The 12,903-nt window shown below is 39.4% G+C and overlaps 1 protein-coding gene across 5 annotated transcripts in view; it reads left to right on the top strand.

Annotated features, from left to right (window-relative positions):
- ANXA2 (annexin A2) overlaps nucleotides 1-12,903 on the top strand; it is a 32,298-nt gene that overhangs the window by 13,275 nt on the left and 6,120 nt on the right. For all 5 annotated transcript variants that reach the window (XM_040706203.2, XM_015278763.4, XM_025153801.3 and 2 more), the window contains 5 exons: nucleotides 269-328; nucleotides 3,895-3,994; nucleotides 7,417-7,511; nucleotides 10,077-10,190; nucleotides 12,606-12,696. In XM_040706203.2, coding sequence (XP_040562137.1) covers nucleotides 281-328; nucleotides 3,895-3,994; nucleotides 7,417-7,511; nucleotides 10,077-10,190; nucleotides 12,606-12,696 — 448 coding nt within the window. In that variant the 5' untranslated portion in view covers nucleotides 269-280. The remainder of the gene's footprint in view (nucleotides 1-268; nucleotides 329-3,894; nucleotides 3,995-7,416; nucleotides 7,512-10,076; nucleotides 10,191-12,605; nucleotides 12,697-12,903) is intronic.

Below are 12,903 nucleotides of genomic sequence, written 5' to 3' on the forward strand. Positions count from 1 at the left end.
AAGGTGTTGCTATAGCTTTCAGAGTCTGTGTTACCTAGTATCTAATGATTCTGTTACCAATGGGTGTTTGCAGGCTTGTCCTGGTCAGAATGAAAACCTCTCACTCACGTTAATGGTACTGTGGCTTGGAAACACTTAAATCAGCATTCTTGCTTGCAATTAGCAGACTCATTGGATTGTGTTGGTCTCAGTGATGCAGCATTTCAGGACTGTATAGCCTGCACTGTAACTGTAAATATATTTATGTCTGCTTGTTTCTCTCCTCCAGCATTCTGCCAACATGTCTACTGTCCATGAAATTTTAAGCAAGCTCAGTCTGGAAGGAGATGTAAGTATTATTATTCAAACCAGAAAAGTTTGTTTAACTTAAATGCCATGTCTTTTCTTCCTTTACAGGATTTTCTTCCAGCAGTTGTGCTGAGCTGTACAATTTACAGCATTCCACGCATTTCTTCTACTTAATCTTATCTTGACTTAGTTAGCAATGGTCTGCTTTCAGCCATAAAGCTGCTATAAACTATAGGGAAGTTGTATGAGGTGATGAGATCTAATGACAGCTCACCCAACTGACCAGCAGCATGAGCAACATTCATGTGCTAAAGGGTGTATGAAGGAGACCAGAGAGCAAACTGGCTGCCTAGTTTGGTCATTCATTTTCTATTTTGAAAAGCTTACAAAATCCTGGTGTTGGTTGGGTATTTTTCCACCACATCTACACTTCCTCAGTAGTTTTATCAAAATACAGGAAAGCCACACTTTGATTTCTTGTATTGCAACGTTGATGGTAAAGTTACCAGTGCAGTGTCATGATATTGTGTCATCAATCTGTGGTTCTGCAGTTGATACTGAAGAGGAAGTGAATCTCATCTATGCATCATTTCATTGGTTTCTTACAAACTCACTATAATTGTGAATTTTATAAGCAGTAAATGCAGACCTGAACATGGTACAAGCAAACTTTTTGGCTGCTTTTGCTTCTTGTGAAATAAGCTCCTTGTTGTGACATAAGTTATATGTGATCTTTGCGAAATTGCTGTTGAAAAGAACTGAGTGCTGCAGTGTAGGTAAGTAGCAAAGCTGATTTTGTAGAGCAAAAGCAGTTAACTTCAGATTTCTGTCAACTTCCTTTTAAATAGGGAGTTTCTTTTGGAATAATATTTTAGCAGTCGAGTGTTAGCGGTAGATCTGTTTTTTCTGTGATACAAATGAGTAATGGCAAAAGTCATTTTCATCAGAGATTTTACTATAGAGTCTAAGAGATACCAGGGAACGTGTTTGTTCTGTAAGGCCTAAGCTGGAAGCCAGAGCTGAATAGCTAGTTCACATAACTGATTTGTCTGGTTCCCCTAAGCAATGATGCAGCTTATTAAATAATGTTAAACACAAAAACTCGGCCACTCTTTTTCTCAGAACAGTTTTTTAACCTTGACAGTATAGAATGGTCACAGCCGAACCCTGTATTGCATGTTAAGGGATTTGTACATCTTGCATCATTGGTCTAGCAATTGATCTGTGTCAGGACCAAGAAACTGCATTTACCAACTGACACGCTTGTTTCAAGCTTGGACTGTCTTCTCTTTCCTATATGGGAAGGAAGGAATTGAGCTGAAGTTAACCAATGTGTGCCATTTCTGCATCTGTCTGCAGCAGAGACTAGAGAGATGATGTGACAAAGTTCTCCTCAATATGTCTCATGGAAATTGGAAGCCTGTGTTTTTAGTCATGACTTCATAGGTTACTTGCAGGATGATGGTAGGCAACTCAATTTTCAAATGTAATTGATGGTTTGTTTGAAAGCAAAGAGTACTTGAGATATAAATGTCTTGAAAGGTTCTTGTTTTGTTTTGTTTTAGAAGAAATTAAACCTTATAAGCTTTCCTGTTAGTGATACATGTTCCCTGATGTTTTATTCTTCCCAATATGGTTCAATTCCTCAATCTTGGAGCAAGTAAACCAGTTGTAGGACCTCTGAAATACAGTAAATGTGTGTGGAGAAAGCAATCTTTCTTCGCTTCAATCTGGCCCAAACTGCCGGTGTATTTACATGCAAGGGTGAACTTTTACTGCCACATTCTGGAAATGTTTGTACTGAACCAGATGCACAGTTTGGAGTGTCTGGTTTTCATAGGAAGAGTAATCGTCCTGATAAGACTTTTCCCTATTCCACTGACATACAGAAGAGTCAGTAAACATCACTTCAGAGATTAAAACATCTTTGTGGATGCTGGATTTAGAGACAGTCCATTTACTGGTGGAGCAGCCAGCAGAAGGTTTCTGCCTTACCTGTACGTGGCACTTGCTGGGTCTTTTGACCACTGCCAGGGGATCTGAATCTAACTGGTTTCATACTGTTTGGAGGGACACACGGTGGCTCTGACTGGCCCCCAGATAGCTCTCAAATAGCAAATATGCTGCTATGTGTTTTCTTCGTGGATGACATGGCCTTGCAGTAAAACACTTTGTCCAAATGACTCAGAACACATGGAATGAGAGATATCTAACTCTGCTAAGCTCACCAGGTGGCATACATCAGGTTATCCAGCAGTGGTTAAACAGATGTGCCACATGGTTGTGGGTAGGGATGGGCTTTGGAATCTTTCAGGCACCCAGATTTCTCTGAGACAAGAAGGTACAGTGGCTGCTGCCAGAGGAATCTGTTCCAGATGGTGTGACCTCTACAGGACAGCATCATATGTAGCAAAAAAAAAAAAAAAAAGTGCTTAGAATTTCTGAGTTAAAACCTGCCCTCCTTTTAATTATTTGGGTGTAAAAAGATCCTCCAGACGTATGAAGATAACTTAGTACTGTTCATGATCCCTGGTTTCTGTTGGACTTAGGGACTGAAACAAATGTTTCCAGGGATCTTTACCAAAAAGCTTAGTCATTGGTTCACCAGGGAAACAGCTATGGCAATTTCAGATGTTAGCCACTATGTACCTCTGCTGCAGTTTTAAGTCTCTAAATTGGACTCACCATGTTTCTCAGCTGTTTGTATGAAAATCTGTGGTTTAGCTTAACCTGCCCATGGAAGGTGATGTGAGCTAATATTGATACTTGCAGCAAAGCAGCTGAGAAGATTTCAACTTATATTCTATTGATTTCCTGTTAGAAGCTATAATCCTCAGGAAACACAATTGTGAACAGCTGATACAATCTGGTAACTTCTAAAGCATTCCAGCTGTTTGCTTGTTACCTAAATGTCCTCATACTCCTAGCAATGGTAATTTGAAATGTCATTCAGTTTTGTTAGCTTCATGCTGGTTAAACCAAATCATCTGAGGCATGGACTTTGAGAAGGAGATGGTGAGTAGCTTGTGCTTTATAGAAGTATGGGCTCAAAAAGATTTGGTCTTGCATTTAAAATCTGTTAGACAGAGCATGAAACTTTTTCTGACTTGGTAATTGTTAATCTTCCATCTCCCCAACCTTTTTTAATTTAATCCTTACTCTGTATAATTGTAGCTTGAAATCTGAAGTAAAAAATTGGCTTCAGATCTGGAATATTTCAGACTTACTGCAACAGATGCTTAAACTTTTGTTGAATTAGCTTTTTGTAATCAATTTCCTTCTACTCAAGCCTGAAAGCGCCAAACCTGAGAAAACAAACATTTAGTGAATCAATTTTGAACGTGCCAGATTTTTGCTGCAGTCGTGTAATATCAGTTTGTACAGGTTCTTTTTTAAAATAAGCATGTCTCTGAATGGACTTACGGACAACACACATCTGGAGAGCAGAGTTTGGTAGCAGAATTCAGTCTTCATAAATACCCAACTTTCTTGCATTTAAGCATTTGAGTAAATAACGGTCAACTGCATATGTTAACTGCAGCAAGAACAGATTACATTTACATAATTTAACTTTGGGGCTTTTTCTTCCCTTTTTTTTCCCCTTAGCATTCTCTCCCTCCAAGTGCATATGCCACAGTTAAGGCTTACTCAAACTTTGATGCTGACCGGGATGCTGCAGCCCTGGAAGCAGCCATCAAGACCAAAGGTGAGGAATATGGGCTGGGGCTTTGACTCTGGTTTTTAAGTTAGAATACTGGCATGCAAATAAAAAGCACAGTGTCTCACAACCACCATGTTAATATCCTTAATCTGGCTACCTATTCTAGGAGATTTAGGATTTCTCAGACCTCACTGATGAGATCCTGACAGAGCTAGACTGAACTGTGTAAAGCCAGGCTTTAGAATATGTTTTAAAAGTTTGTGCCCAACAGTTATTCAGACTACTGCTAAAAATGCCCGCTTTTTTGCTCTTGATTTGTCAGTACTTCCAATTCCACTACTTTATTTTTTTTGCCACTGGAAATGAAATGGCAGCTTCTGTGGCAGTGCTTTGAGACCAAGCTCTGAACAACTGATTTCTAAGGGATTATTGGATTGGATGTTTGTCCTTTCTTACAGCTTTCCAAGCAGCTGAACAGGGATGGTTTGAACACTTTTCTACTGTGTTTTGAACTGAATGTTTGTTCATCTTGTATTATTGTAGAGGTTGAAGCTCTAGAAACAGCAGAATCTAGTTTCTGAAATGATAGGGCAGTATTCCAGGTGCAGGGCAATGTGGGTGTTCCCCACTTCCCAGAACCAGGTAGGCTGGCATCTCCTCGTGTCTGTGCCAGGATGCACCTCTTGCACTGATTGGGGGGAGACCAAGATGGAGCGGGGGAGATGCAGGCCCATGGAAAAGCCTGGCACACTGCAACAAGCAGGAGCACAGGGAATATGAACTGCAGCTCCCGAGTAGTAGTACCTTGTTGGTGCTCCTAGGGCAGTGATCCTTGATCCTCGTCCTGCTATAAATACAGAAAGGATGTGCCAGGCTTTCCAGACTTTCTCCAGGCCAGAGAAGCAACGGCTGGGCCTGGCTGGACCTGCCAAGTCTGTTGCCTACATTTCAGGAGACAGAGAAATTTAAAAGCCAAACAGTTTCTCATCAGAAAGAAATGCCAACTCAGTGCCAACAAAGCACATGTCTGACTTGCTACAGAATGTGAAATTGCCCCTCCCTAACAAGCGTGAGCCTTCCTTTCACAGAATTTCTTCTATTTAACTGGAAACATCTCTTGCATGCTCATTAAAGTAGATGAAGTTCTGGTTTTTAACCATTTTACAGTCTGTTTTAAAAAGTCCTCTTATAAGAGATGAGTAAAGTTTGTTGTGTTTGGCAGAAAATGCTTTGTGAATATGTAGACTTTTGTCAAGATTTAATGTATTTTAAAGTGAGCAACAATTTCCATTCTTGTTACCCACTGATAGAAATGCACTGATGAAATCTACCCTGAAACTTCCAGAGATTTTAGTGAACAGCAATGAAAAGTGAGCAGCTCAACTGCTTCACCCCGCCTCAGCAGATGTGAGTCAGCATCCTGTCCGTGCAGCATGATTCCCAAGTGTGCAGGGCAAGCACTCATTTTCCATGAAATCCCAGAGCAATGCATTAGCTCATGTTTCCATCCTCAAAGCATTTGAATTAGAAACTTGGATGCGGTCATTTGTGGGATGCTAATCTATCACAATTGTCATAAGAATTGAAAATGTCATTTGGTAGTTTTGAATGCAAAGTGTGGTTTAAATTTAAAAATCGTTAAAACGCCTAAGAGATGGCTCTGTGCTGTAGCTCTCTTAAGGGCTGAAAGGCTGTGTGTGTGCGCGTGTGTGTGTGTGTGTGTGTGTGTACGTGGCTGTTTCTGGACTGGGAGAGTTTGCTTTCTTTTACAAAAGAAGAACACTTTAAAACACACTAGCTGTAGATTATGGCTGAAGCGTACAGTCAGCATGTTTTCAAACTAGAATTTCTAACTAAGACATATAATGCTTTCCAGAGCTTTGTTGTTTGCAGGCTGAACTTGTGTGAATAAGAGCAGAGATGCAGGCCTGCCTCAAGAGGAGCTAAGGCCACGGAGTACAGTATTTCATCATGAAAAATGTGGGCAAGAGGGAGAAATAAGTCTGAATATTTTGGACTTGACTCCTTGTTACATATTCTGTAATCAGTGGCTAAAAGGCTTGTTGTATGCAGATCGTTCTGAAAGTAATGTCTCCTATTTATTTCCATGGAAACTAGAACAAAGAGCACAACAACACTATTTGATAGAGCAAACTCTCAGCTACAGAACACTCTTTTTCAACACTGTCACCACTGTTAACTGTGCATTTTTGCTAGCAATGAACAAGAATGAACATGCTGCACTTGTAAAAATCTGTATGGCTGTCTGAAGTGTGGCTTGTCTTTCATGTCACTGTACCACTGCTGAAGCACACCACCCACTGCCTCACTGTGCTCACATCCACTGTTTGGTCTCAGTACATATTCACTAAGTGTCAATGGATGTCAGCGGGTGCTATTTTTTCCCCACTTGGAGGGTTTCAGTTCCGCACCTTTGCTTCATACGCACTTCCATGTCAGACGCCATTATTTCAGACTGCCCCTCTGCTGCCACCTGTCACATGGCACCAAAATGGTGGGAAGGTTCAGCCTCTATTGCCATACCACCAACATCCACCTCTGATGTCATGAGCCAACATAATAAATTAGGAGGCATTATTTTCAGAGCAGCCCTCATATATCTGTTGTGGTTGCTTCCAGTAATAAGGAATATAAGCATGGATGGATTCTGGAGGGGATCTGAGACCTGCCAGTTGCTGCTAATCCATTCCTTACTTTCTGGTTTCTGTTAAAAAAAAATTCATTTATGCAAATGCAAATGAAGGTATTCGTTGTGTTTGTTGTAGTAAATACAGAGAAGGAAGTCAAAACTCTGGGCTTGGTAGGACATCTGTGTTAGAACCACCTATTTTCTTCAAAGTCTGGCATGCAATTCACTGTGTAAAAATAGGGACGAAAAAAGCCCAGCTCCTTCCAGTGTCCAAAAAAACCAACAAAAACCAACCCACAACAAACCCTCCTGTTACATTCTGAGTGAACATAGTGTACTGTTTTATTTTCCCATTTTTATATTTGGAGTGTTTGTTAAGTGACTCGAGGTGAATTAGAAAACATAGCTGCTTTATTAAGAAGGCTTAACTGAAAACACTCGGATGAAAGGATGGGCTTTAATGAGTTCATGTCTGTGTCAGTTTTAAAGCGTCTGTTTTTGAGCAAGTTTATTTGCAGAGTATTGACTGAGCACAAGTGAAGCAGGAAACAGAAGCAGCAAAGCAGGTCATGGATGAGACTTTGTTGATGCCTATACATGCCTGTGCACACAAAGATCTTCATTGCATTGAAAATTTGGGCTTTGTTCAAGCCAGGATGCTACACGTACCAACTAATAATATTAGAGCAGTTGAGCACTGCTCCAGAATGCACACGTGCTGTGTTTTGAGAGTCAGAGAACACAAAGAGAATACAGCCAACACAGAGAATACAAAGAGAAGAGATATGCTTTAATTCTTTATCTTATGTCTTTGTAGGTGTGGATGAAGTTACCATCATCAACATCCTGACAAACCGCAGCAATGAACAGAGGCAGGATATTGCCTTTGCCTATCAGAGGAGAACCAAAAAGGTAGCAAAACAGGCAGAAATAACAGTTATTTAATATTTTTCTTGTGGATAGTTAGACTTTCAGGCCTTGTACATCTCACAATTAACTGTGAATAAATGAGATCATATTATTGGGCTTACCTTTTCACTGGAAGCAAAGTTGCATTTACAGTGTCCAAATCTAGTGAAGATTTCCTAGCACTTGCAGAGGTCATGATGATACCATATCAGCCAGCTAGCCACCAGACATGTTAGTGAAAAGCCGTTGTCAGGGAATGCCTCAATTTGAAGACAGAAGTGAAGAGGCTTTGGAGGATATTTATTTACTTACTTATTTATTTATTGTATGGCAACTTAGAATAAGGAAAATATCTGTTCACAAAGGTAGCTTAAATGAGAAAGGATTGCAGTCAGTTGTGCAGAAAGTGCTGTAGACATGGAACAAAGTGATACACTGAGCTGAACTTGTCAGAAATGTATGCACTCATCTATTGATGGAAAGACATCTGTAAAATCTTTGCAGCAGTCTGCATTATGAGTCTTTCTGTCTGGAAGGCAAGAGATGTTCTCTTGACTTTTGAAGTTGAGAGTCTTATTATAATTTAAGTTTTACGCCCACATACGAGAAGAAATTTGTGTAGAATTGGGATTATGATGAATGTATCTCTTTCAGGTTTGCCAGACCCCAAACGGTAGTCCTCCAATAGCAGCCCAGAATGCACATCCAAATGTAAATCTAGAGTTAAAGTTTGGAAATTCACCAGCTTTATGCATGGCTGATACAGGCACATACGTGCAGAAGCACATATCAGCTGGACGTATGCATGTGTTCGCGTGTCCTACACCCTGATGGTCACTATCTTGTGAGCACTGGGGGAATTCCCCATGTAAACTGGACCCTAGTAATGAAGTGTGTCACTCAAAGCTCTGTTAAATGTTTTGCATGACCACAGAAATGCACAGTCAAGAAAATCTACAGCTTCTTTCATCTATGTGTTATCTCTTCCTTTATCTTTGCTGCAACCCAAGAGCAAACTGAATTTATCAAGTATAACAAGTGCCAAAGGATAAACAAGTACAGAAATAATGGAAATGTGCAGTAGAAACCACTCAGTGAAATAAGCAATTGGATGATAAGAGGGGAGGAAATAAAGTACAAAAAGACATATCTTGAACTAATATGTATGTTTCAGGGCAAGTATCGCATGGATTTCTTTGGCAGTGTGTTGTACTAGGCTGCTCATTTTGCTCAGTATAGCTGCTTGTTTTGTGTATTGTTGAAATAGTTTATTATAATAAAAAGTCACAGATTTACATCTTTTTTCATTTCTGTGAGTTGAGCTAGGTTTAATGGGAACTACTGATAATCTTGAGGAACAGTTTGATTTGTGAAGTCCTTCCCTATTACCAACATTAATGGAACTACCATTGACTACTGGGGAGTCTGCATTTGCGTCTCACCAAAACGTTGTGTGTGTGGAACTTTGGATCCAACTTTTGGGTTAGTGTACTAGAATATCTGTTGGACTAAAGCAGATAGATGTCCAAAGCACAATATGTTGGTCAATCAGTGTATTAAGCACATACAGTGTTAGCATACATTAACATTCTGGATTGAGTTGGTGACTTTGGAAGCAAACTAAGTGCCCTGGCTGTTTATCTGTCTGGTATAAACATACCTGCAGTTTAGCTGAGGTCACTTTCTCCTGCAGTTCTCCCCTGTCCCCCACCTCACAAACTGTTCATATAAAAAACAGAGGCTCTTTTCTGTATGCTACATACCTAAATTCAGCTTATGTATTGGCCTGTGTGGACCTGAACTTGATTCCAGGAATTTGAACTTTGGAACTGCACTACAGTGAAGCTGGTGCTAGCTTTATTCAAGATACATCTGAACTCATAAAAGATGAAGTGCCACTGACTTTAATTGCTGCAGATTTGCATGCATTCTATTAAGCGAACACACCTGTTTCTTCCTACGGGATTGACTGACAGTTAACAATGGACTTAGGGTACACAATTCTGATTGTTTTCTTGAAGTTAGGCAGAATTTCTCTGCTTTCAGGGATTGTTGTTTTCCTTCAGCCAGCTGTTTAGAAACTGGACCTTTACAGTGGAAAAACTGTGCAGTTTTCCAACTTCTCAGCTAACATTGGGCTGCAGTAATAGGAAAAACACAAATAATATGGTGCTACAGGAAAGTCTGTGAACGTCTGATGGAGAAGCGCTGACTGCAGGGAGTCAGGCTCAGATCCGTCGGTGCTTATTAGATCTAATGAAGTGTCAGTGCTTCAAGACTGGAGCTGAGCTGTTCAGAGTCACTTGGATGTCTCTGCATCATGCTCCGCAGCACTTTGCCAGCCGCCGGTGAATTTCTTCTTATTTTCAAAGGATAAGAAAATCTCCATTTGCCCTCGCTTCCTTCTTAGGCGTTCACAAAACAAAAGCTCTTTGTGTTCCTTTTCCTTGTCAGTTGTGTAAGAAACACTGGCAGACTTGGAGACTTAAAGTGCTACAGGCTAAATTTTCCGGAGATCAGAAGTGAGCTTTAATTTTTTTCTTCCATCTTGTCTCCTTTATTTTACAGGAACTTTCTGCAGCACTTAAGTCTGCTCTGTCAGGTCATTTAGAGGCAGTGATCTTGGGCTTGCTGAAGACACCATCACAGTATGATGCGTCTGAACTGAAAGCTGCCATGAAGGTAAATGAGCTTTGAAATGTAAATGTTATTCTGGTGTCACTGTCTTAAGAATGAATATGGCCTTTGTATCCGAGGCCGCAGTTTTCAGATATGTCCACTGTTTGTGTTTTTTTGCTTGTTTGTTTTTGTACCACAGTTTACGTATCCATCTGCACAACATACAACGTCTGAGTGTGAAATAAAAGACATTCTGGAACCGTGTGATTTTTGAAGTGTTAATTAAATCCTCTTCTTAGGGAAAAGTACAGTCAGGAATAACCGATAGGCTGCTATGGCTGGTTGCTGCTCTCATTACTGCTCTTAAAAATAATGTACAGGTTCAAAGTAGAAAAAAGTGTAAGAGAGCAACTGCTTGCTGGAGCTGTTAAATCCTTGGCTAGCGTTTGTAGGTGGAAAAAGTAGTTCCCACTTACTGGGTCATTTTGCTGATTTTGAAAGAACATCCTGTACCAGATTGGCCTCTGCAAAGAATACGAGGAGGAGGAGAATGTGATGATGAGATATCAAAGCAATCTTGGAGAAACTGCGCAGCAGTGACTGAACTTCCTGAGTTCAGACCCCTACAATCACAGGCAAGCGTGGAATAAATGGCTAGTTTAGAAATATCTGCTCTGTTGGCCACTGAAATGAGACCTGGAGTGGTGCTTATGCCACTGCTTTTACTTTTCTAAGCAAGCGTATGTTTGGGAGTTTGTATTTATAATCAGCCCTTCCGTTTCAGCTTCTTTATTAGGTTGATTATTGATTGATTGATTGATAATTAAAAACAAACATTGAACTGTATCTGCTGGAACTTGTAAGGAGACAAAGAGCTGATGGATTAACTTATCCAAACAGTGAAAAATGAGTAGAAAAAATAAAATGCCAGCACTGAGATGGTAATCCTGTAATTGGAGGCCAAATCCATTCCTCCAGCAATCAGGTGCTGCCCTCTTCTGGTTTAAATATACGCTATCCATCATTTGCTGCAAAGCTGATTTTTTTTTTTTTTTCTTTTTCTTTTTGTGGTTATTTTACATTTCATATGTCTGGGATGGCCGTATGCTTATGTAGTGTATCTGCTGCATTTACAGCTTGTATCCTGAGCTATTACTTTGTTGTAGCCATAGCTATAGCCATAGGTCTTAGTAACTCAGATATCCTCATCTCCCAAGCACTCAGTCTGAGCTTAAGTTTATCTTGATACTGTTCTTAAATTACAGCTATGACATGGAAATCAAAGTTGGGTAAAGAAAGGCCATCGCTGAAGAGTTAATTATTTTTCTGGAACATATTCTCACAAAATGCTTTGAAAATACATAAGAAAATTTTTAGCCTTTGTTTCTTTCCTAGATATTTATTAGAAATTGCTTTTTTATAAATTAACTGAGTAAGTTTAGAGCACACTGATCAAATCGTTATTCTGGAGTATCAAAATTCTTCTAAGGTTTAGCTGATGCATTTTGATGTAGTTATTTTCTTTTGGTGCTAATACCTATATTGTTTGTAAAATGGTAATATTGCTGCTTAGTTCAAAGTACTCTTACTTCATTTAAGTTTATTTCAGTCCTGCTGGAAGGTAAACAGAAATTTTATTACTACAATTTTATTACTCTATTACTTGATGCAAAAACTGCTTTGGAATGTCATCTCAACCCGTTCTGTTTGTTAAATATATATATGTATACATGTGTGTTTATATATATATAAATATATATGTATACATATTAAATATGTATATGTATATATATATAAGCTAAATATATAGGGTATCATCCCAAATACATTTTTATTTCTTAATATATCTAATGGTAATACAGTTATATCTGTAATTATGCATTGTGAAGTACACAATATGGACAAGTGAAGAAGGTGAAGAGGGGACTTGATGGATCTTTTCCAACCTAAATGATTATATGCTTCTATTTATTAGCTGGAAGTCCAGAACGTGCTTAAATCTTTGTTGACTTAGGAATAAAGCTGAGACAAATGAACATGTCGTGCTCAGATTTGCATTTGTAGTGAAGGAGGCCTGTGGAGGGAGGTGGGGCAGAAAAGTAGGGAAGAACAAATCTGTTGCTGCCTATTTGCATGCTAAGAATCAACATGGGCTACAATTAGTGGACCTCTTTCATTTATGGTGGTGATGAGGTTGCTGAGTGTTATGAGAGACACTCATAAGAAACACGTTACATAGAGGTACCATCAGTTAGATGGTCGAAGCTGTTAGAATACTATTTGGCTGTTAAAAATCTGGTGTTCCTCTGACACATTAAAAAACATCTCTACAGCTACCAAAAGTGTCCTTGAATGGTTGTGAAACTGTTAGAGTTGGAGAAAGGAGAAAAGATAATGAAATGTCAGTACAATATTTTGAAACCGTTGAAGCATGTCTGCGCATTTCTGGCATCTAACGTACCTGTGTCCATGTTCCAGGGCCTGGGAACTGATGAAGACACACTTATCGAAATCATTTGCTCACGGACAAATCAGGAGCTTAATGAAATTAATAGAGTCTATAGGGAAAGTAAGTTTATTTTGGAAGTTTTGACGCTGTATGTTTGTACATGAAGTTGCTTGGCTAAGTTCCCCTTAGTGTTGGTTTGATTGAGATTCTTACACCACATCTGCTCTGTTTCTTTTATGTTGGGGCATAAGAAATTTTGTACTGGCATCTTGGATATTAGTGTGTTTATGTAGTTTAACCTGTTGCTTGGTAGCAAACAAATTGGGG

This window comes from Gallus gallus, chromosome 10 (assembly GCF_016699485.2).
Source record: "Gallus gallus isolate bGalGal1 chromosome 10, bGalGal1.mat.broiler.GRCg7b, whole genome shotgun sequence".
Classification (NCBI taxonomy): Eukaryota; Metazoa; Chordata; class Aves; order Galliformes; family Phasianidae; genus Gallus; species Gallus gallus.